This window comes from Pollicipes pollicipes, unplaced genomic scaffold (genome assembly GCF_011947565.3).
Source record: "Pollicipes pollicipes isolate AB1234 unplaced genomic scaffold, Ppol_2.1 Scaffold_4002;HRSCAF=4701_pilon_pilon_pilon, whole genome shotgun sequence".
Classification (NCBI taxonomy): Eukaryota; Metazoa; Arthropoda; class Thecostraca; order Pollicipedomorpha; family Pollicipedidae; genus Pollicipes; species Pollicipes pollicipes.
The window spans coordinates 10,388,047-10,408,869 of record NW_023596420.1 but is presented as its reverse complement, the minus strand read 5'-3'; the positions used below and the strand labels follow the sequence as shown (position 1 = coordinate 10,408,869).

The 20,823-nt window shown below is 54.5% G+C and overlaps 2 protein-coding genes across 2 annotated transcripts in view; both read left to right on the top strand.

Annotated features, from left to right (window-relative positions):
• Positions 1–4,587: 4,587 nt before the first annotated feature.
• LOC119093538 (uncharacterized protein DDB_G0271670) lies at positions 4,588–8,065 on the top strand. The gene is made up of 6 exons (XM_037216499.1): positions 4,588–4,741; positions 5,380–5,624; positions 6,234–6,514; positions 7,065–7,104; positions 7,398–7,525; positions 8,055–8,065. The coding sequence occupies exons 2-6, from the start codon at positions 5,425–5,427 to the stop codon at positions 8,063–8,065; spliced, it is 660 nt and encodes a 219-aa protein (XP_037072394.1). The 5' UTR covers positions 4,588–4,741; positions 5,380–5,424.
• chm (lysine acetyltransferase chameau) overlaps positions 7,452–20,823 on the top strand; it is a 79,696-nt gene continuing 66,324 nt past the window's right edge. The window contains exons 1-6 of the mRNA XM_037216222.1: positions 7,452–7,525; positions 8,226–8,485; positions 9,499–9,631; positions 13,631–13,758; positions 15,584–15,810; positions 17,434–17,620. Of these exons, the coding sequence (XP_037072117.1) occupies positions 8,360–8,485; positions 9,499–9,631; positions 13,631–13,758; positions 15,584–15,810; positions 17,434–17,620 (801 nt within the window). The 5' untranslated portion in view covers positions 7,452–7,525; positions 8,226–8,359. The remainder of the gene's footprint in view (positions 7,526–8,225; positions 8,486–9,498; positions 9,632–13,630; positions 13,759–15,583; positions 15,811–17,433; positions 17,621–20,823) is intronic.

Sequence of the window (20,823 nt, the reverse complement as noted above, 5' to 3'; positions counted from 1 at the left end):
TTAGCTTCAGTTGGGCTGTGCCATAAAAAGGGTGTCAAGGAATGCATTTGACATACTTTGTGCGGCGTGCTTCAGTGTAAAAGGCATTGGCTTGGTGTATATTTGTTTTTGCAACCAACTTTAGCAGTGAGTTCGACACTCAGGTCCAGATACCGAAAATGTTATCTATGTAACGCAAGTGCAACTTTGGCCTCAGATGATATTTGTCTGGAAAGGATTCTTTAGACAGTTAACAATGACTATCGCTAGTGGTGGTCATCAGCAGTTGCCCATCGCAACTTTTTTAGTTTGCGTGCGCATCGAGTACCCGAAACGCACTGGTTATTTTTTAATACGTGTTAGTAGTTGGATGAAGTCAGATGCGCTAATCCCGACAAATATCATGTCCAGGCTTTCTTCAATTTGACTCATTAGCGAGTCCTTGCCTTATTTCATGGGAAAACTGCCGTACAGATTCGTGACATCTATGGTAAGAGCGATACCACCTGGGAGAAGCTCGATCGGAAGCATGTCCATCACCCTCTTCAGATGCGGCGCTGTGTTAGGCAGGTGGGTAGGTATCAGAGTCCAAATCTTAATCGAAATCCTGGTGAGAAACCATGGCAGTTTCTCTTTAGGGTCACCATGTGCGGACACAATAAAACAAAGTGGAATATTCCGCTTGCATTTTGTGGGAAGACCGGTTCATTCTCCGGCGCGAAATGAAGGCGAAGGAAGTGAGACGAAACACTCGGAAGCCTCTAGTTCAGAGCTTCTTTGATGATTTCACTTGTTCTAGTTTATAAACGTTTAGTGTGGTTAGGACGACCAGACACGCGCAGGCGCTCATAAGCTATTCCGAGGCTTGGTCATCGCAGTCCGCATTTTTAAAAACTGCAAAACCTTTGCATCTGCCCGATGGCTTAAGGATTAGGCTTCCATTCCTTTCACGTGCTAGGGCAACTTGTTCTGGGTACAATCACAATAAATGTTTCGGCTGTGGTGCTGGCATTCTTTCAGTAACTTTTAACTTTTTTAACAGTAACTTTTAACTTCTCAGTAACTTTTAACTTTTAAATTTTTCAATAACTTAACTAAGTTCTATCTGTTTAGCCTCTACCTGCTTTGGTACCTTCGAAGGTTACCAGTGTGGAGCATTTGCCAATGGTGTCGAGTTTTACGCTAGCTTGTGTTGCATTACTCTGGGATTGCTGTGTTTGATCTGATTGAGGTGGTTATTTAGCTCCTATATACATCCACCGCAGGCCGTAGATAGCTTTTTCTGTTCCGTTTAGTACTCTCAATGTAGTGATTATTTAGCATGTCGATGCCGTTTAACCAACACCTCGTAATATGCTGAAGATCGTTAACTGAACATAAAAACTTTTAAATCACAACGCCGGAAACCAAGGGCTGATAAGACCAGCCGTTCTTTCTTTCAGACAATGTGGTGGTTGTTAACCCGCAGAAAGCAATGATCTTATCTTATACCCTCTGTCGGACTGTATAAACTGTCTGCTTGGGCGTCTGTGTGTGTGTGTGTGTGTGTGTGTGTGTGTGTGTGTGTGTGTGTGTGTGTGTGTGTGTGTGTGTGTTCTTTTTTTTGCAGCCTTTAACGTTGCACTGCACGGGATGTTGAGCGCGAACGCGACATTTTCTGGATTCATGCGCCTTGTTTTTCAAGTATGAGGTTTTGCGAATTTTTCTGAGCTCTTTGCACTGCGGAAGATTAACATAGCTGGGAATGTTGAGCACAATCAATATAATAGTTATTTAGCACTTAAACACGTCGCTTAACCAGCACCTTCTGATTTACTGAAGGGTGTCAACGCAACGTAAGAAGATAATGCCGGAAAGTGACAGAAGCTGAATATTGTTTATCTCAAGTGTTTGTCACTTACAAAAGCTATGGTGTAGCTTTGTCAATGTGCCGAGAAGGCATGGGAGGAATTCCGAATGGAAAAGAGCATACTTCCTGCTGACTTTACCATGCATATGCCTACCCACAGTTCTTGATTTCTTTATAGCTTTTTTTTTCTTCCTATGTTCGGCAAGATATTGGCTTTATAGCTGACATTGTTGCCGTGAATACCGTTACCTTACGAAGACGGTCTGGTATCTGACGGGGGTTCATTCCTTGATTCGGCTTTCGCGCATGTTGACGTAAACGCACACTTAACGATCTAAACCTAGCCCGGTGGTTGACATATTGGCTGTATCACCTCGAGCCAAACGCATTTAGGTATTGCGCCCTGGGCAGAAACTAAATGTAGCCATGGATGACTACTTGTAGTCATCATGATGCAGCTTGTAGTCATCCTGATCGTATTTTTGCTTCAGTTGTGACATTTAACGCACCCCTTTGCCTTCACTTTATAACAAGTAGCTGATATTTCTTGAAGGGCCTGAGGGTGGTTTTCAGCAGCCTTTATTTACCAGCTGTGTAACCACAGCCAACTAGACGAGCGGTGCCAGGTGCAGACCAGCATCGGTGCACTTACAGCCGTCCGTTGCCACATCAGAGGCTCCCTTACTGCCACGGCCTCTGAGCAGGTCGGCGGCGCTGCTATCCAGCCAGCTCTGCTCTCCCGTCGGGCGACCGTTTGATTGTCCGACACGGCATGCCCGATAATGCTCCGTCACGCGACGGCTGGCACGGCCGCGCGACGGGTCGGGACTGGGACCAGGACCGGAACCTGCGGACGGCTGACCGGACCACTTTCGCCCGCGACTTCGGCCGACGAGGAGGCCACCCGCTCCCATCACTGGGCTGTGACTGCCCCTGAGCGTGGTCAAAATCGGTTGCATGAAGCTCGGTGCTGTGTTGGGTGTCGTGTGTGAGTGTGTGTGTGCGTGTGCTGTTCTCGTCACGAAGGTTTATTTAGAAATTCGGACGTACTCGTATGCTGTGTAGACCCGTTTGCATGCTTCTGGATTGTTCAACTATTGCACCCGATCTGGCAATTGCCTTTTAGACCGAGAGCGCATCGCTGGTCATAGGGACTTCAACCATATTGGGGTTAATTTGACAACCTGGTATCTGACGTCATTGTTAATGCATGGTACTAAAAGTCACTGGTGGAGCCATTGACAGTCTCGGGGGCTTCTCTGGTGGATCCACTGACCGTCTCGGAGGCTTCTTTTCCTTGCCTTCTTATTGGCAAACTGGAGCTTTCTCGGAGTTAATTCAACGTCCTTTTCGCCCGGATGTCACATCGACTGCGACATTTTCGGGCTCCTAAAAATCATTTGACCATTTGCATTTAATTTCCTTTTGATCAATCCTTTGAGGTTGCATTTTTATAGCATGCGTGGTTTCCTATCCGGCTGGAAATAGGGCTCTTAAGTTCCCTTGAATTACTGACGGCCATGATGGCTTCTGGTGATCTTGAAGCCCTTTTGCAGTCTGTGGGCGTCTTTGGGCATCTTTGGTACGCCGTTTCAAGCGGGTTCGCAGTGCACATGACTGCTTCTGTCGGCAGGGCGAAACTTGAATAAATCAATGATGCATCATAAAGGACCTTAATTCCAAACGCCGCACGGATTGTCATGAACTCTTCAGGTTTTACTTGCTTTTGCCTTGAGAACACATTTTCTGTAGCAAAAGTTGCTTGAGCAAAATGCCTAAAGTCATCGCCTTCGCCGTATATAGTGCTAAACATTGGCGAAGTAGTGTTCGTAAGGCTTTAAACGTTCTTCTAGGTTAATGACCTCACTCTGCACTGAAAGTGGTAGAAGCATGTTGAAGATTAAAAAGCTCGAGATATTCCGTCACGTTTTCATTTCCACATCACGGAAGGACGTCAGCGGGTTTTTTTCTTTCACCTGCGTATGGTAGGAAAGTAATCGGAGCCACAAGGGCGATGGATCCAGGAATTGTGATCGTGATGTGGTGGTTGGACAATGAGCATAGCAGTAATACTTAAGATTCGAACTTAACCTGCACGGCAAGTTGAACCTTCACAATCAGAACTCCCTTAGCGAGCCAATTATAACCATTAACAATTTTGGAACCATTAACCATGAAAATTGCAACTACAACCATGAGCAGCATGTTGATGCATAAACATTCAACATTATGCGATATGGATTACTCAAACGGCGTTTCGTTAGTTCAACATTCGTCCCAAAACCATTAGGCAAAGCGTCATTTTGTGGTCAATTTGACGCGTCGTTAAAGGCGCGTGTTGGCAAACTGTGGCTAAAAAATGCTATTTCGCCTCCTTGCCACGGTGGAAAAAGACACAGACAAAATGCCATTCGGCTCAATGCATCTCGGTTATTTGTTCGGACAATCGCTTCACCATCACAGACTCTCCACAGTCTGCAGGCCTACAACGATCTCGTTTGGTTGTTGACTCTGCCATTTATGCCTGTCAAATTTAAAACGTCTGATGACATGGAGTACTGTGGTCGGATGTGAACAACCACGGGATAATCAGAATAACATTTCCTCCGAACGCAGACAGTTACAGAGCCAGCGGCGGATCAGTGTTTGTCGACCGCGCGAACTATTAAATTCGTAAATTCGTAGTCAAGATATGTTAGTCTTAACGGCGCAGCTAATACAAACGGTAATGTCCACATAATATCATCGAACTGCGATAGTTGTGTGGAAGTGCTATGGGAGATATCTTTCCGTTTATTTTCTCTTCAATTTGGGGACTTTTACCCATTTGCTTATACCCAGAATGCTCGATATGACAGATTAAACAACCTCGATCGTTTCGGCAGGCATCCGTGGGGTTTTGGGTACAGAAAGGTACGGAAGAATACAATGTTGGTTGCTGGACATGACAGTTGGCTCTTACATGGATCCGTTCCAAGTTGTCGTTAACCGTTTGTGATAGGTTCTTAGACTGCTGTCGTTTTATACAATGCTCATTTAAATTCACTAACCACCTAACTTTCCACTTGCCACTGACAAGTGGCCAGAACTTCTTTGTTTCAGTGTGTGGTGACATGATCTAGTTGTTGGTATGCTGATGTTTAAATTGATATTGTCACACTGGTGTAAATGCCACTGATAATGTGTAACAAATTAGCAGACAGATAGATGACCCTGATATTTTAACAGGCAGACAGGTCTGAGATTTTAGTGGGTTCCAAGTATTTCATCACTGCATCATAGTTCTTGCATCACAGTCAGTAACAAGTGTAACATGGTTTGATCCTATGCTGATGATGGTGAATAAAATAATAGTTTCTTCATGTTATGTATACTAATGCTTTTGGACTGCATTGTTAAACTTGAGGCTTAGGGTATGGCTGCATGACTATGTCATTGATCTGCCTGAAATAGTTTATTTTGATATGCATTGCATTCCTACAGCAGTAGCAAATTTGAATATCACATTTTGGTCCCATGATTGAAACACTGAGTCTGTGGCTGCTTTTCAGTGCTGCAGTGTGCCAGGCAGCTGTGCATTGTGAACAACTGGAAAGATGTCATCCAGCAGCTCATCCAGCTCCAGCTCCAGCTCTGACAGTTCTGGAAGCTCATCTGACTCATCATCATCTGACACAGCACAGTCTGCTGCATCACAAGGGTCAAAAAGGTCCAGGAAGTCGCCAGTCAAAAGTCCGAAAGCACATTCAGACTGGCACAAATCCTCCAGCAATTCAACTGCGCCAAAGCCTGACAGGTGCGGTCTTTTCAGTGATGGAAACAAATGGGAGGAACCACTTGATGGGTGAGCTTTTCTTGATATAGACTTCATGTAATAAAGATTATATTGCAATTGTGGGCTGTTGTTCACACATTTGGATTTTGACCCTAAGTGAAAGTCAAATGAAATTTTGTCCCTATTTCAGTGCTGATTTTGGCCCTAAGTGAATATTTGTTTGTAATGGTGTGGGATTTAGTATCTCAGTGATGGTGCTGCTTTGTTTTCCCTGATTTATGCTGTGGTTCTTTTGTCAACTTTGGCTGTTCCATCCAAATATTTCTCCCCTGATTTGTTCTTGATGAGCCAGAATGCTCGAACAACTGCTTATCAAATGCATGTTGTATGAATTGAGTTGCTAGCCAGTTTACAGTTTACATGAATTTTGCAGTGTGGAATCACACAATATGATTATGTTAAACATAGAGTTAATTAAATTTAATATATCCAAACTAGTCGCAGCCCCACGACCACATAAACACATGTCAGTGGAAGAACAAGGTCGTGATCTCCTGTCACGAGGCGACCACATCATCGCTCGGTTCTCCCCTCGCTTCGCCCACTGCTGACCCCCTCCGTCCCCGGCAGGTCATCGGACGCGCACCCGAAGGCGGCCAGCCGCAAGGTGAGCTCGACCACGGGGCCGGCCGCTGACCGGGCCGGCGCCGTCCCGGGCCGGGCGTCCCAGCGCAGTCCAGCGCGGCGCGCGCCTCCAGACGCCAAGGCGGCCAACAAGAGCATCTTCAGCCCAGACGAGAGTAGCGGCAGCGAAGCCGACACGGCCAAGCGCGCGCCGGCTGGCCCGCCCGCCAAGAAAGCCAACGGCTCCGCCACCAAGAACTCGTCCGCCTCGTCGCGTATCGGCTCTGGTGAGCGGCTTTGGCATGCCTGAGGGGGGGAGGGGGAGGGTGTCAGTGGACGGGGTTGTGTACTTTTTTAGTGTTCTGCGGAGCGACACGTTTAGGTTGTGTGATTGACTGTCATTCGAGTTGTTCACTGGGCCCCATATGTAAAGAATGTTCATGTTCATGCTCTGATCTGATCAGCGAAAAGAGTCCGTAACTGTCCCGTGAAGATACCAAATGACTGGAGAAAAGTTGAACATGAGTGAAAGATATTCAAGAATGAGTTATCCTTTTGCATGCTTTGTTTCGGTTTATTTCGTTTTTGTGTCATGTTTTGTTTTTTGTGTTTTGGTTGCATTTCGTGAACATGCAACGAATATGCGACGAATGGAGACAACTATTCTAATTTGTCTCGCTGCGAAAAACTTAGTGAAGTGGCTGGCTGGCATACTTTGACATTGTCTCTCCATCTATTGGGGATGCGGCAGCCCGCTGCTCATCCAACATGATCTTGCCGCGCAGCGCGAGTGATTCCGATGCCCGGCTGGTACCACGCGGCTGTCTTTCTGTCCAGTCTTCAACTGGAGGCTGCGCAGACCTGTCACTGTCACACAGTCAGTGACCTATGCCCTGTCACTGTTACACAGTCAGTGACCTGTCACTGTCACACAGTCAGTGACCTGTCACTGTCACGCAGTCAGTGACTGTGACCTGTGACTGCCACATCATATGGCCGCACATGCCGGCTTGTTCCTCACGTTCCTTACGTTCTTTTCGTTCCTCTCCCACTATCGCATAGCCGTGTGGATTAACGCAGCGGTGTTGCGCGCGCGCGCGCTGCAGGCGACAGCGGCTCGTCGTCGGGCGGCGAGGAGGAGCCAGCCGGGGCGGCCCGGCTGGCCGCCAGCGCCGCGCCCAAACAGCCGGCCAACTCGTCCGACAGCGAGGCCGTGCGCCGGCGCACGCGCAGCGCGCGCGGCTCGCGCTCGCTCAAGCGCTCGGCCATCTACAACACCGACTCGGAGTCGGAGACGGGTGAGTGCGCCGGCGCGGCGGGAGGGCGACGGGCCTCGCTGGCTTCTCTGGCGCTGATGGACGTGCAGGACGTAGCATCACGCGTGTTCGAACCGGTCCGAGAGATGCACGGTGTCGAGCACCACGGCGCGTGGGATGGAAGGCGGCTGTGGTTAGCACTCGTCGTTTGAGGGTGAGCTCTGGCGGTCAAGCAGGCTGTCGAGTACCGCGGAGCGCTCATCTTGCATCACTGAAAGCGATGGGCATTTTCTCTCTGTTGTCTTCACAGTTGTCTTGCCGTGTATCCGTTCATGCTGTATTCGTGTTGTCTATCCATTCATCATAAGCTCCAATAAGTCAGCGTCTCGCTCGCCCCCACAGCGGACAGCCAACTTGAGCACCAAGAGTCTGCTCTCATTGCGTACTTTTCCCACCTCTAGCGAACAGTCGCCAAGACACCAGATAGCCCCTGAACCGTGCTCCTCCCTCACAGCGGACAGCCAGCACGGCCCTAAGGGGCCTATAACCGCGCCCCTCTCTGAAACCGCAGCTGGCAGCTAACAGGGCCCCAAGCAGCCTCTCACTGTGATCCTCTCTGGAACCACAGCTGACAGCTAACAGGGCCCGAAGGAGCCTCTAACCATGCGCCTATCTGGAACCAAAGCTGATGGCCAGCAGAGCCCCAAGGGGCCCCTAACCATACTCCTCTCTGGAACCGCAGCTGACAGCCAGCAGGGCCCCAAGGGGCCGCGGAAGCGCAGCAAGGCGGCCGGCCGGAGCGGACGGCAGCGAGCGGCTCGCGCGCCTGGCGCCGACGGACCGCGGCCGCCGCAGGAGCGGGCCCCCTTCACCACCATGGGCGAGAGTCGGTGCCTGGTGCCCGGCTGCGACAGCAGCGGCCATCTCAGCGGCCTCTACGAGAGGCACTTCACCCGCGTGGCCTGCCCGCTCTACCACCGCACCACAGACGCGCAGGCCAAGGTGAGAGGCGTCGCCTATAACGTGGTGGCAATGACGTGTGACAGTGACGAACGACGCATCGGCACCACTGACGTCCACACCCAGATGATGGGGGCCACCGGTGTGCCGCCGGAGACGGGTCGGAGGCAGTCTGCCGTTGTGGTGACGGCTAACCTCGACTAAGGCGCCCAGAGCAAGGCGAGCGGCCACGGGGTAATAGGGACATCGAGGCCGAGTCAGCGGCCACCGGGATAGCAGGGACATCGAGGCCGAGTCAGCGGCCACCGGGATAATAGGGACAGCGAGGCCGAGTCAGGGGCCACCAGGATAGCAGGGACAGCGAGGCCGAGTCAGCGGCCACCGGGATAATAGGGACATCGAGGCCGAGTTAGCGGCCACCGGTACGGCCGCATCTGCAGTGATGTTCAGACCGCGGTGTGAGCCCAGTATAACGATGGGTCCCAGTGACATGCTAATAGGCTGCTCCTTGTCGAAGCAGCGGCACGCTCTTCGGGTCGTTGGTTGATGACCACGCTGCTGCTCACCGTCTCGTTTCCCGGTCTCCTGGTGCTTGCCATCCTTGGTAGCCGCGCCGTGCCGTCGGGGGCGATCACCGCTGTCCGGCCATTTATTACCAACTACGTACCACTGCTGATCTTGCCCGTGTTGCCGCTGATGGCGTCTTCACTCCCAGGACCAGCAGCTGGAGCAACGTGCCCCGCACTGCTGCTGACATAGCCCCTCGTTCCCAGGACCAGCAGCTGGAGCAACGTGCCCCGCACCGCTGCTGACGTAACCCCTCGCTCCCAGGACCAGTAGCTGGAGCGATGTCCCGCACTTTTGCTGACATAACTCCTCGCCCCCAGGACCAGCAACTGGAGCGATGTTTCCCATACCGATTCTGACAGCCCCTCGCCCCCAGGACCAGCAGCTAGAGCGGTATTTCCTATGCCAATTCTGACAGCCCCTCGTCCCCAGGACCAGCAGCTGGAGCGATGTTTCCTATACCCATTCTGACGGCCCCTCGCCCACAGGACCAGCAGCTGGAGCGCGACATCCGCGCGTCAGACCGCCAGAAGGCTCTGAACAAGTACCGCCAGGGCCAGGTGACGCCCGAGCAGAAGAACTACCAGTCGCGCATCTCCAGTCAGCGCCGCCAGACGGCCGGTAGGTGGCGCCATCTGCCTCGGACGGACCGGCCGCTTCCGCTCCGCTGTGCGCCGCGGCCCGCACCCAGCACGTGAATTTCAGGGTTGGATGGGCGCAGCTGCTGAGGTCAGGCGACGCGATGACTGCGATGAACACACCACGCAGGTCCTGTCTCACCCCACTTTGAAATGGTGGCGCCGGTGGCTCCTGTAGTGGTTTATCACGTAAAAGTAGTGGCCTGAGGAGGCTCGCCGCAGCTCTATGCAGCTTATTGCTATCGCTGAAACTCTCAGCCGTAATTAGGTCGACAGGCGTTTTGGTGCACGTCTCGCCTGAATGAGCACTTCGTTGTGTATTTTGTAACTGACTGCGAACAGCCAAGACAAATAACTGCGGCCGAAGACTTGGGTGAGAAATGCTTCCAGCACATGACAGCAAAGTTTCCGCCAGAACAAAACAGTCGCGGTGAGTCTATACAAGGCAATGCAAACATGCTGACCTGGCGACATTCATTTCATTTCAAAAATTTGCTTGTGATGGTATTGCTCGATACAAAGCTTGCTTAACAGATACAATATGCGTGAAGCATTGGAATCTACATCGTTACATATGGCCATGGCTAGCAGTTTTTGTCGCGTCATTCATCCGTCAAGGTCGGGTCGTGCGAAAGAAAACACCTCTACTGATCTGACTACTGATCCGACTAACTGTTGCGGTCTGCAAAATTTCTGTTCCAACCCTCTTGTGAACGTGAAGCTGTAAAATCCATTTCGTGCTCACTTCCCGTGTATTAAACATAGGCGTACGTCTTCTTTTACTGCCAAAGTCCTGGCGTTGCTAGCCCAGACGCCGGTTCAGCATCGCCTGTGTTGCTTTGCTGCCGGCCGCCTAAAACGCGGCTTCAAGGCCTCACGCCGCGCCAAAGAACGCTGTTTGCTCCCCCAAAGTGGTGTCTCGATCCACAGCTTGCGTTGAAAGCTTTTCCCAAGAAGTCGTCTGGTGGCGCACGATTTCCTCGTAGTGGAGCATAGTGTGGGATGCGTGCAACCGCCAGACTGCTTGACCGGGGGGGGGGGGGGGGGGGGGAGCCGCAGCACGATGGAGAGTCAGTGGCAGCCAAGTGGGACGAAGACCGCGACGGCATGTTCACCTGTCCTGGGAACATACACCCTGAAACTGTCATACAGTTATGGCAGACACTACTGCCAGCAAACCATTCCGCCGTTTTAAACGGAAATGAAAAACAAGACGGCTATAACAGTGAATGCAGGTGGCGATCAGGCGGTAGTAACTGAACGCCGTCCTCTGTAGGGGGCGGGCTCAGTTGGATGGAAGAGACGAGCGGGATGCTGTCGATTTTTTGGGGTTCGCATTTTGCCTGTGACTGAGAGCGTCGTTTGATGTCATGATGCCATGACGTCATGATCTGTGCCATGCGAATGAGGCGCGAGTCCCGCCTGTACAGGACTGCGGGGCATGCACGTGTTGACATTGTCCTTTATTAAACATCTGCCGGCTGATGTTCCACAAAAACCGGCCAGCACACAGGATCTCGCGCAGCGAACTGAATTGGACAGCAGCTCGTCTTTGGAGACGACAGCGGCGTTTAGCCGTTCTAATGCTGGCGGTCCCCGTCGGCGGACATTGCGATCAACACCGCCATATACTCTGTGTGACGTGGCTGCTAGTCAGGCTTCTTGGTAACGCGAACAAACACGATTCTGCCTATTCTCCCTACTTGTTTCAATTTATCTTCGCGGAACTGTTACCATAATGCATGACAACGCATTGCTTTTGTTCAGCGAGGCATGTTAGGTAAAGGCACATGGCCCAGTGTAGTAGTTGTCTTGAGTGGTGCTTGAGTTTGGTAAGAAAACTGAGCACATGAATGTGAACAATTAACATACTTCCACGCTGTTAATAGATCGTTGAACGTTCGCTTCGACGCTTGTGCTGTGACGTCACTCGGTGTCGTCATGTGCCAATGAGTTAGATTCATACTGGGAAAGGCTGCATGATTCTCTGGGGGTGGGGGTGGGGGTGGGGGGTCATCTCGAGGCAGTGCAGCGTCGCGCGCCAGGCTCGCGCCGTGTCCCTGGCTGCCCCTGAGTCATCGCGGTTCGGCTGCCCCACCGCCCGGGCTCCGTACACTGGACACTGCAAGGTCGACATCAGTGACGCATCCCTAGTGGCGCAGTTGTGATGCCTTTTGTTGCGTGTCTCTTCCTGTCAGCAGAGTACTCTCTCTCCCATTACAAGCCCAATGCCATGACATCCCTCCCTCCCGACTTGGGCATTTTCGCGGAGCGAGAGCTCTGTGGCGCACGCATGTACCTGGGCGGCCGGGCCGGGGTCACGCCCCTCTGTCCCCTTCTGACCTTGACCCTACGGCCAGCCGACCTTGGTAGCGGCCAGCCGGGTGTCGGTCCAGCATGGCCGCGCCGGGAAAATCCAGCGCGGCCGGCGCCGGCGCTCGTGAGTCTCACGGACAAAGAAACCGCACGTGGTCTGCGGTGCTCACGTGCCCGCTCCCATTGCCCGCGGAGAATGCACGTGATGACCGTCAGCTGGGCGAAAAGCAGTGGTCAGAGAGCCCGGAGGGTGAAGCTGACTCGCGCGGCATGTGCAGGAAAAGGAAGTAACGCAGCCTTGAAGAAGTGTGGAGAAGTGGAACGGCCACTTCTCCTTCGCCACGTCAATTTCTGGGATTCGTCATTTGCATCTTTAGGGCTTGCTGATCCATTTTTGACGTGTGCATATCTAACACGGCACATAGCCAATACACACATTTATCTCTCACATGTAACATAACCCATGACGATCGATCTAGTCATGACCAACGTCCGTCTCTGATGAACAGCCCCCCCCCCCCCCCCCCCCCCCCCGTTTGAGTGACATGCGGTTACACGTGAAGACCTTTAATTGCAAGGTGAAGAACATCCATCAAGAAGCTTGTCAGATGCTGCTTGCGGTTTATCTGATTTTTATCGCGCGATACATTTGGAGGCACAATATCATTGTACGGTTAGAAGTCGGTCAGGTTGTAGTCAGCGTGGAGCCCTAGGGAAGCGCGGTAGGTTCGAGCACAAGCTTGGTGAATTCGCCACAAAACATACCGACCTCGGATAGCGGCGAGTTGGGGCAAGCTCCCGGACGCTCTGTTACCCTGTTTTTCACGGAACACCCAAATTTCCAGCCATGCCAAGCTCCCTGATCGGAGACTTGGGGACTGATGGCGTATCGGTTCGGTGTGATGCATCGGCACCTATCTCAAAAGCTCAGCGGAAACACTATCGGACGCGTCTTAAAATCTCAACTTATCATTATAATCAAGCACTATTGGGAGTCGAAATACACTTTTGGGACTTCCTGCCATACGCGAAAATTGCTGAATGGCTATCATGCTATTGCTAGAGCTGTGGGATCATTGGATGAGAAACGAGCTCATGTTATGATCTCGTGTAACCCTCAAGGACGGGCAGTATGCAGATGTTTATCCCACCGGCGGACTGGTGAAGTTTGGCTTTCCGTCTGATATGTGAACTAGTTATAACTGTGATCGCCAGCGCGTATATCACTGCAGGTTTAACACATAACTCAATATGAATGAAACTGCTGCCACCCCAGTCATCACAACCCTTTTCATCGGCTTGTTCAAACATCGCGTGACAAGAAAGATGACACATCGACCCGTTTGTTATGGGCCGGAAATGTGCGTGGGTAGCGCGCGCGCCCGCGTGCCTGTAACCGTGTGACGCGTGTCCATGCGTGCCTGCGAGTGCGTGACCGTCTCATGGTGCATGTGATAGCGTTCAGGGTAATATCGAAGTAGGTCACTTCGCCAGGCGCGCAATCGCCTCCAGGACCTCAGTCAACCGAGAAGCTGCCATCGCGGACGCCTGCGGCCCTGCCCCGGCTTCCGAGCCCCGGCCCTGCCTCTGACCTCTGATGACCGGGTGCGGGCGCGGTGCCCCTGGCGGCCGCTTGACCCGCCTCCCCTCCCCGTGTCGTCGGCAGAGTCGACCGAGCGCAAACTGGAGCCCGTGGACGAGGACGGTGCGCGTGAGACGGACCTGGAGAACCTGACGCCTGCCTACGACCTGATGCTCTTCCGCGAGGCGCAGGCGGTGGCCAGCGCGCGGATCGTGAGTGCTGCCTCCCCCGCGTGACGCCCCGGAGTAAGATCCCGAGTTAGCCCCACGGGACAGCGCGGGGAACACAAGGCACCGGCCCAAGTCAGTTGCACGGGGAAGCGTGGGTTGCCAAGTTTGTGGTCGCCAGGGCCACGTGACACGTCAGTGTGAACGGGTAAGATCATGGTACCCCTTTTGGTCGGGTTTTGTACGTTTACATCACGTCTAGGACGCTGCGGCAAGTTAGGGCGTGGCTATAAGACCGTAGCGTGCAGGAGTGTTTCGCTGGCGGAGCTGGTGATCAACTCGCATACTGTCCCACGCACGGTTTGTTGGAAGCGGAATTTGAAATGATATCGAGATTTGTTTTCCTAAACTGTCTACGTGTGACAGTTTTAGTGCTTCATTCGTTAGTCTTTAGTATTGTCATTGGCTTCGTCGTCGCGCTGCGTATTTTGGATGGCAAATATCCTAGGCAATGCTATTCACCACTTAAAAATACGTTGTCATGTTACGGTGGTGCAGTTTGGTTCTGACCACTGGTCCCTGATTTCATGCAGTAAGGCTCAAACTAAACCCCTGTCGCCGACATTTTCGACTCTACAACCTGTCTGTGTAAAATGGCACGTCTTACCCCGGAACCAAGATTGACATATTTCTTTGGATAACTGGCAAACAGCAAGCCCCAAAAGAGAAAAATCGCCACATCGTGGAATGGGCATATGGTTTCCTCTCCGCATAGTTTGCTGTTTTGAGCCTTTAACCAGAGCTCAACAAAATATTGCTCAGTCAGGGCCTGTCCGCACCCGTCACCAGCTGCAGCCGGGCCGTTCTCACATGTTCCAGTCACGTGCAACGGAGAAATGTGACCAGATGTCGAGCCCCACACAGAGAGATGCCAAGGCTGAGTGCGGTCCCAGGCTAGCCATCACATTTGAGGGGCAATGAACAGGAGGCTGCACTTCGCAAACTGTGACGCAGACAGGGTGGGCCGCACCGCGTTCTAGCTTGCCAGCTGTTATACTGGAAGCGGTCTGACATATCTATGTCGTTCTGAATCAAAATGTCGTCCGTGAAGCCAGGAGCAGGTCGATTTTACTCCATAGAACCTTGGAGCTGAAGACCAGAGCATTAAGACCTGCATGGGGTCAGCAAGGACGAATGTGTTATCAGTGGTCAGCGCTTAATTTCTCTCTCCGGAACAAGTGCATGTGATCTTAAATAACAGATGTCGACTAGGGTAGCCATGGCAGCTAACTTCAGTTGTCAAGGAACAGAAAATATGACATTTGATGAGGCAGCCCAGTTCCAGTAAACGAGGAGCGCTAACGATCTGTTTTGCTGTACAAGTGGTAAACCGTGTTGTTTGTTGCATTTTGGGAAATACTCATCTGTCTTATCAGTGCCGTGTTGCTTGCTGCAGTTATGGAGATACCAGCCTTGTTTTCGTTTGTGATATAAGTAACATCTGCTTTGTCAAAGGTCGGTGAAACCGGATTTGTATTACGCCAAAGTTGTTTCGGGAGTACTATATGTGATATCAGTATACACCTTGCGGAAATTTGCGCGCTGTCGATGGTCAGGAAATGAACATTGCTAAATTCGCCTGCCAACTTCAATCGAGCAAACGGAGAACGTTGCGTAACAAGAGGCCTGCAAGCTTCCCCGAAAAAGTGGAAAATAAGCCCGGCGAGGGACGACCTTTTTTGCTTGTGACAATCACAAACATCAGGAGTGGCGAGGATGATGGCCGCAAACGTCATCATCGATGAGAATGATGACCAAAACACACCGCGACTATGTGCCGCAGCTGCATTTCATGTCCTTCCTTCCGCAGGAGGACGACCTGCGCAACCTGCCGGACACGCCCGGTCTGTACTCGATCGAGATGGGCCGCTTCGAGATGGAGGTGTGGTACCAATCGCCGTACCCGGAGGACTTTCCCCGCGGCTCCAAGATGTACATCTGCCAGTACTGCCTCAAGTACCTGCGCTGCCGCACGTCGCTCGAGCGGCACAACGCCAAGTGTGTGTGGCGCTTCCCACCCGGAGACGAGATCTACAGGTGAGGCCGACCGGGCCAGGGTATGGACCGGGGCCGGCGGGTGGGCCGGGCCAGGGCATGGACCGGGGCATGGACCGGGGCCGGCGGGTGGGCCGGGCCAGGGTATGGACCGGGGCCGGCGGGTGGGCCGGGCCGGGGCGTGGACCGGGGCCGGCGGGTGGGCCGGGCCAGGGTATGGACCGGGGCATGGACCAGGGCATGGACCGGGGCCGGCGGGTGGGCCGGGCCGGGGCATGGACCGGGGCCGGCGGGTGGGCCGGGCCAGGGTATGGACCGGGGCTGGCGGGTGGGGCCGGGCCAGGGTATGGACCGGGGCCGGCGGGTGGGCCGGGCCAGGGTATGGACCGGGGCTGGCGGGTGGGCCGGGCCAGGGTATGGACCGGGGCCGGCGGGTGGGCCGGGCCGGGGCATGGACCGGGGCCGGCGGGTGGGCCGGGCCAGGGCATGGACCGGGGCTGGCGGGTGGGGCCGGGCCGGGGCATGGACCGGGGCCGGCGGGTGGGCCGGGCCGGGGCATGGACCGGGGCCGGCGGGTGGGGCCGGGCCGGGGCGTGGACCGGGGCTGGCTTCTAGGTCTTCGGCACCGGCACGAAATTTCCTGCCGCGAACTTCGGCCATTCTCACATGATGCGCCCAGTGTATGGTGCTCCGCTGGCAGAAACGTGTGTCGAAGAATGTAGCGAACGGTTTCCTGTCGTTCCTTCGGCTTGTTAGCTGTTTTTGGTGACGGGTGGTTTTCAAAAGGGTAAAGGAAAACATACGTCCAATAACTTTTCGGGTTCAGTCTGCTTGCTTCGGTTTTGTACGCTTTGGTTTCGATTTTTGTTTGGTGTTGTCTCTGGAACCAGTTAACCTCGTGCTGTTTTGTGGCAGTAGGGTGATGCGAATTTTGATTTGCGATGAATCAATGTTAAATGTATGAAGAGCAATGCTGGAAGTTGTGCGTTAGAAATGATGGAATGACATGCATGTATGAAGCTGGTCCTTTGCTGCTTTGCTTCCTGCCATTGTTCATTCCTAATAGGCACGATACCGGATGTTGGTTTGTTGTGTCTCAATAGAAATACTGGCATATAAATTGATCTCCACGGAGATCACTGGGAAAACGTGGGTAGTGCCTTGTTAAAAAGGAGATAATGAGCGTAAGAGGGTGTCATGGGGAGTGGTCAACGTTAACGTGTCGATCTATGCTCAGCGAGCCCTTCCTCCATGCTCAACGATTCCCATTCCACGCTAGCGAGTCAGTCATGCGACTAAGGTCACCTTCACCATGACTTATAGCTTGATAATTCGGGAGTGCTCGTTGAGGTGCATTTGGAAACATCATTGCATAAAATAACGCAAAATGCACTGTTCGCTCTAACAATGACCCAGGGTCGTTAGTAAAAAATATGTATTCCAATTTTCTGTTATTCAGTGACATAGTGGCACTAATTCCGTGTTGCATTGGAGAAAAATTTATAACTGTGGGTGCAGAAAATTTGCCAGAACTGCATATTTTAACAACTGCACTGCGGCCTCATTCCTTGAATTAAAACAAATGGTTAAACAATGAATAATCAGTAGGGTGCCAAAGGCCGCCCCGGTAGTTTTTCAGTGTCGTCCTGGTTCGGTGCTCCGCAGGAAAGAGGCGCTCTCGGTCTTTGAGGTGGACGGCCGCCGTTTCAAATCATACTGCCAGAACCTCTGCCTCCTCGCCAAGCTCTTCCTCGACAACAAGACTCTGTACTTCGATGTCGAGCCGTTCCTCTTCTACGTCATGACCGTGGCCAACTCGGAGGGCTGCCACGTGGTGGGGTACTTCAGCAAGGTGAGTCGGCGGCTTCGACTTTGCCATGTTCTTGGCAAAGTCGCGGTTCTCTTCCGTCGCTTGTGGAGCCATGTACTGCTGAAATATGAAGCCAATTCTCCGAAGCAGCCATCAGGCTAACCCGGAAACGGAAAAATGATTGGATCTGTTCAATGGCAGCTGCCATTGGTATTTCCTTTCTTACTATTTTTCCATTCCTTACTACCGCTTCCATACTTTTGCATTTGCGTTTTTGTCATCTACAATACTTATCAGTCGGATAGAAAAAGGTTTCGCAGGAGATCATAAACCAGGTAGCATCCGGATATGAATAACCGCATCCGTCAGCAACCGTCAGCTTAAGCCCGCGACTCAGTTCAGCAGGTAGCTGCCTGTCAGCCTGAGCCCGCGACTCAGTTCAGCAGGCAGCTGCCTGTCAGCCTGAGCCCGCGACTCAGTTCAGCAGGCAGTTGCCTGTCAGCCCGAGCCCGCGACTCAGTCCAGCAGGCAGCTGCCTGTCAGCCTGAGCCCGTGACGCAGTTCAGCAGGCAGCTGCCTGTCAGCCCGAGTCCGCAACTCAGTTCAGCAGGCAGCTGTCTGTCAGCCCGAGCCCGCAACTCAGTTCAGCAGGCAGCTGCCTGTCAGCCTGGGCCCGTGATTCGACACGTCAGTTGGCTGTCTGTCAGCCCGAGTCCGCGACTCAGTTCAGCAGGCAGCTGTCTGTCAGCCCGAGCCCGCAACTCAGTTCAGCAGGCGGCTGCCTGTCAGCCTGGGCCCGTGACGCAGTTCAGCAGGCAGCTGCCTGTCAGCCCGAGCCCGCGACTCAGTTCAGCAGGCAGCTGCCTGTCAGCCTGAGCCCGTGATTCGACACGTCAGTTGGCTGTCTGTCAGCCTGAGCGCGTGACTCGCCGCCCAGTCGGCTGCCTGCGTCGTCAGCTGGCGGCGCCGGGAGCAGGTGCGGCCGGCCGGCCGGCCGGCGGGGCGGGGCGGGGCGGCCGGCGCCACCGGGCCGCCTGGTATGCGGCGCCCGGACGTGACGCACGGTCTGGGCACGGCCGGCAGCCGAGCGACCGACCGGCCGACCGGGCGAGCGCCTGCTGGGCCGACCTCGGCTCCGGCCGCCGCTGACGCCGGCGGCGGCACCGCCTGCCGGAGACCGGCCGCAGAGGAGGCGACCCGTGCCGGCCTGACGCGGTCTGGGGTACTGGCTTGATTTTCCTGGCGAGGTAGTCCTCTGGGATTGGTTTCTGCGAACTGTCTGGACGCGAGGGGGGCGGCGGGGGCTGTCTGGATAGCGGTGCGGGAAATGGGAGCTGTCTGCTCTCGTGTTTCGCGCTGCTGGGGGGAGGGCGGGGGGGGGGAGTGTGCTCCTGAGTAAATTTGGCGTGAAACATCTCAACAGAGGAAAATCATGCCTCGTGGTGGCTACTTTGGCCGACAGTCTTCTTGCCAACAAAGCGCACGTCACTATCTGGCTGAAGTAGCGGGACGGAAATGTGATGGTGGAAGGAACTTCCCAGTAGTTTGGTTTTAGGGGCCGTAATGCGTGGGGCCTTTCGACCTGGGGAAAAGGAGAGATGGGCTGAAATGCATCAAAATCGTTCGCTTCCGTTTCCGAAATAGAAATCCGATGGGAAACACCTTTTGCGTAATGGCTGCCCAGTCTCTCCAGACTTGCTGACTCCCAATCTGAACATAACCCACGCGCATGCGTGCTGCGCGGACCGGCCTGGCGAGCCGTCGGCGCGCGCACGGTCTCCTGACGGCGCCGCCCTGGGCGGAGACCGCGGTCCGGCCGAGCCCCGGCCGGAGCTGCGTCAGCTGTCGCGTCAGGCCGCCGCCCATCGCTGGGCTGCGCTGATCGCTGCTGGCGGCGCAGGCGGGCCCGTGACGCGGCGGCCTTGGCTGGCCGGGTTCGGATGGTGGTGTGCGCACACCACGCGCGCCCGCGATGCCGGCGATATCCGCCCAGCTGCTCCGTTCAAATCAACAAGGCCGTCCACGGGCAGGTCGTTGGAAATTGCGCTGAGTTATCTGAACTGCGAGCGGTGCTGGTTATTAGTTCGCGATGAGCTTCCAACGGCTATCCCTCATAATTAGCCTCAAAGCAATGTCATCGCCTTGGATGTGATGAGTGGCATGTACTCCAACGCCGCTGGGAAACGAAGAGTGACAGTGGGTTGACCGTCGCTGCGAAATACTGATCAGGTCGGTGGGGTGCGCGTTCGCGGGCGAGCTGGGGCTGGTGGAGTGCGTTCGCTGGCCCCGCCGTCCGTCCTGCGTGCCATCGGCCGGCGGCGGTTGGCGGCGCGGCCCGCTGACGACGGTCGCGGTCCGCATGTCAGCCGATATCGGGCACCGATCACGCGCGGCCCACCGGACGGGGAGGTCCCTCCCCCCCCCCCCCCCCGATCATTATCTCTCGCCCGCCCACCTGCACGACGTGGGCCGGCCGACGGGGCGGCGGCGGATCGACCGGCAGCCACGGGTCTCCGCCGCCGCCGCCGGCCGGGCCGGGCATCTCCCAAACACACACACACACACACACACAGAGACGACGCACGCAGCGGTGGCACCGGTCGAAGTCGCCGTGATGGACGGAACTCCATGGTGCGTTGTGTTTGCCTGGCGACCTGGCACGACCTCGTTCGGGCGGATCACCGCGCGGCCGCCGTCCGGTGCTGCCGCCTGGCGGCTACCGCGCGAACCGCCATCAGCTGTCGGCCGGCCGTCGCACTTTGGGCGACGTCGCGCCGCTGCTGGGCCGGCTGGGGACGCCCGTCCCCCTCTCCTCCCCTCACTCGTCGGCCGTCCGCCGGCTGGAGCTGGACTCGGGCCCCTCCAGCGTGTTGACGACTGGCTGGTCGCGCGTGTGGCGCGTGTCGCGTGTCGCGCCGCCGCCGGCCGGCCTCGAGGGCACGGTCTCCACCGCTGCGGGCCGCGCCGGCCGCGGTCCGGCTGTGCCCCGCGGTCCAGCGCCACATGGCCGGCTGTCCGCCAGCCCGAGGGATCAGGAAGGGAGGGGCAGATCCGCACCACACCAGACCAGGAAAAAAGCTGCTGAACATCTGGACAGGACTGTACCTAGCGGCATTCTCCCTCCGTCATCCATGAACAAACAGCAAGGAATCCCCCTACCCAGCGAGGCGCAGAGCGATAAGGAAGTGCATAACTTCAAGACAGGCCGTTCAGACGCTGCAGCAATCGTTGGCTATCGCTGCTGT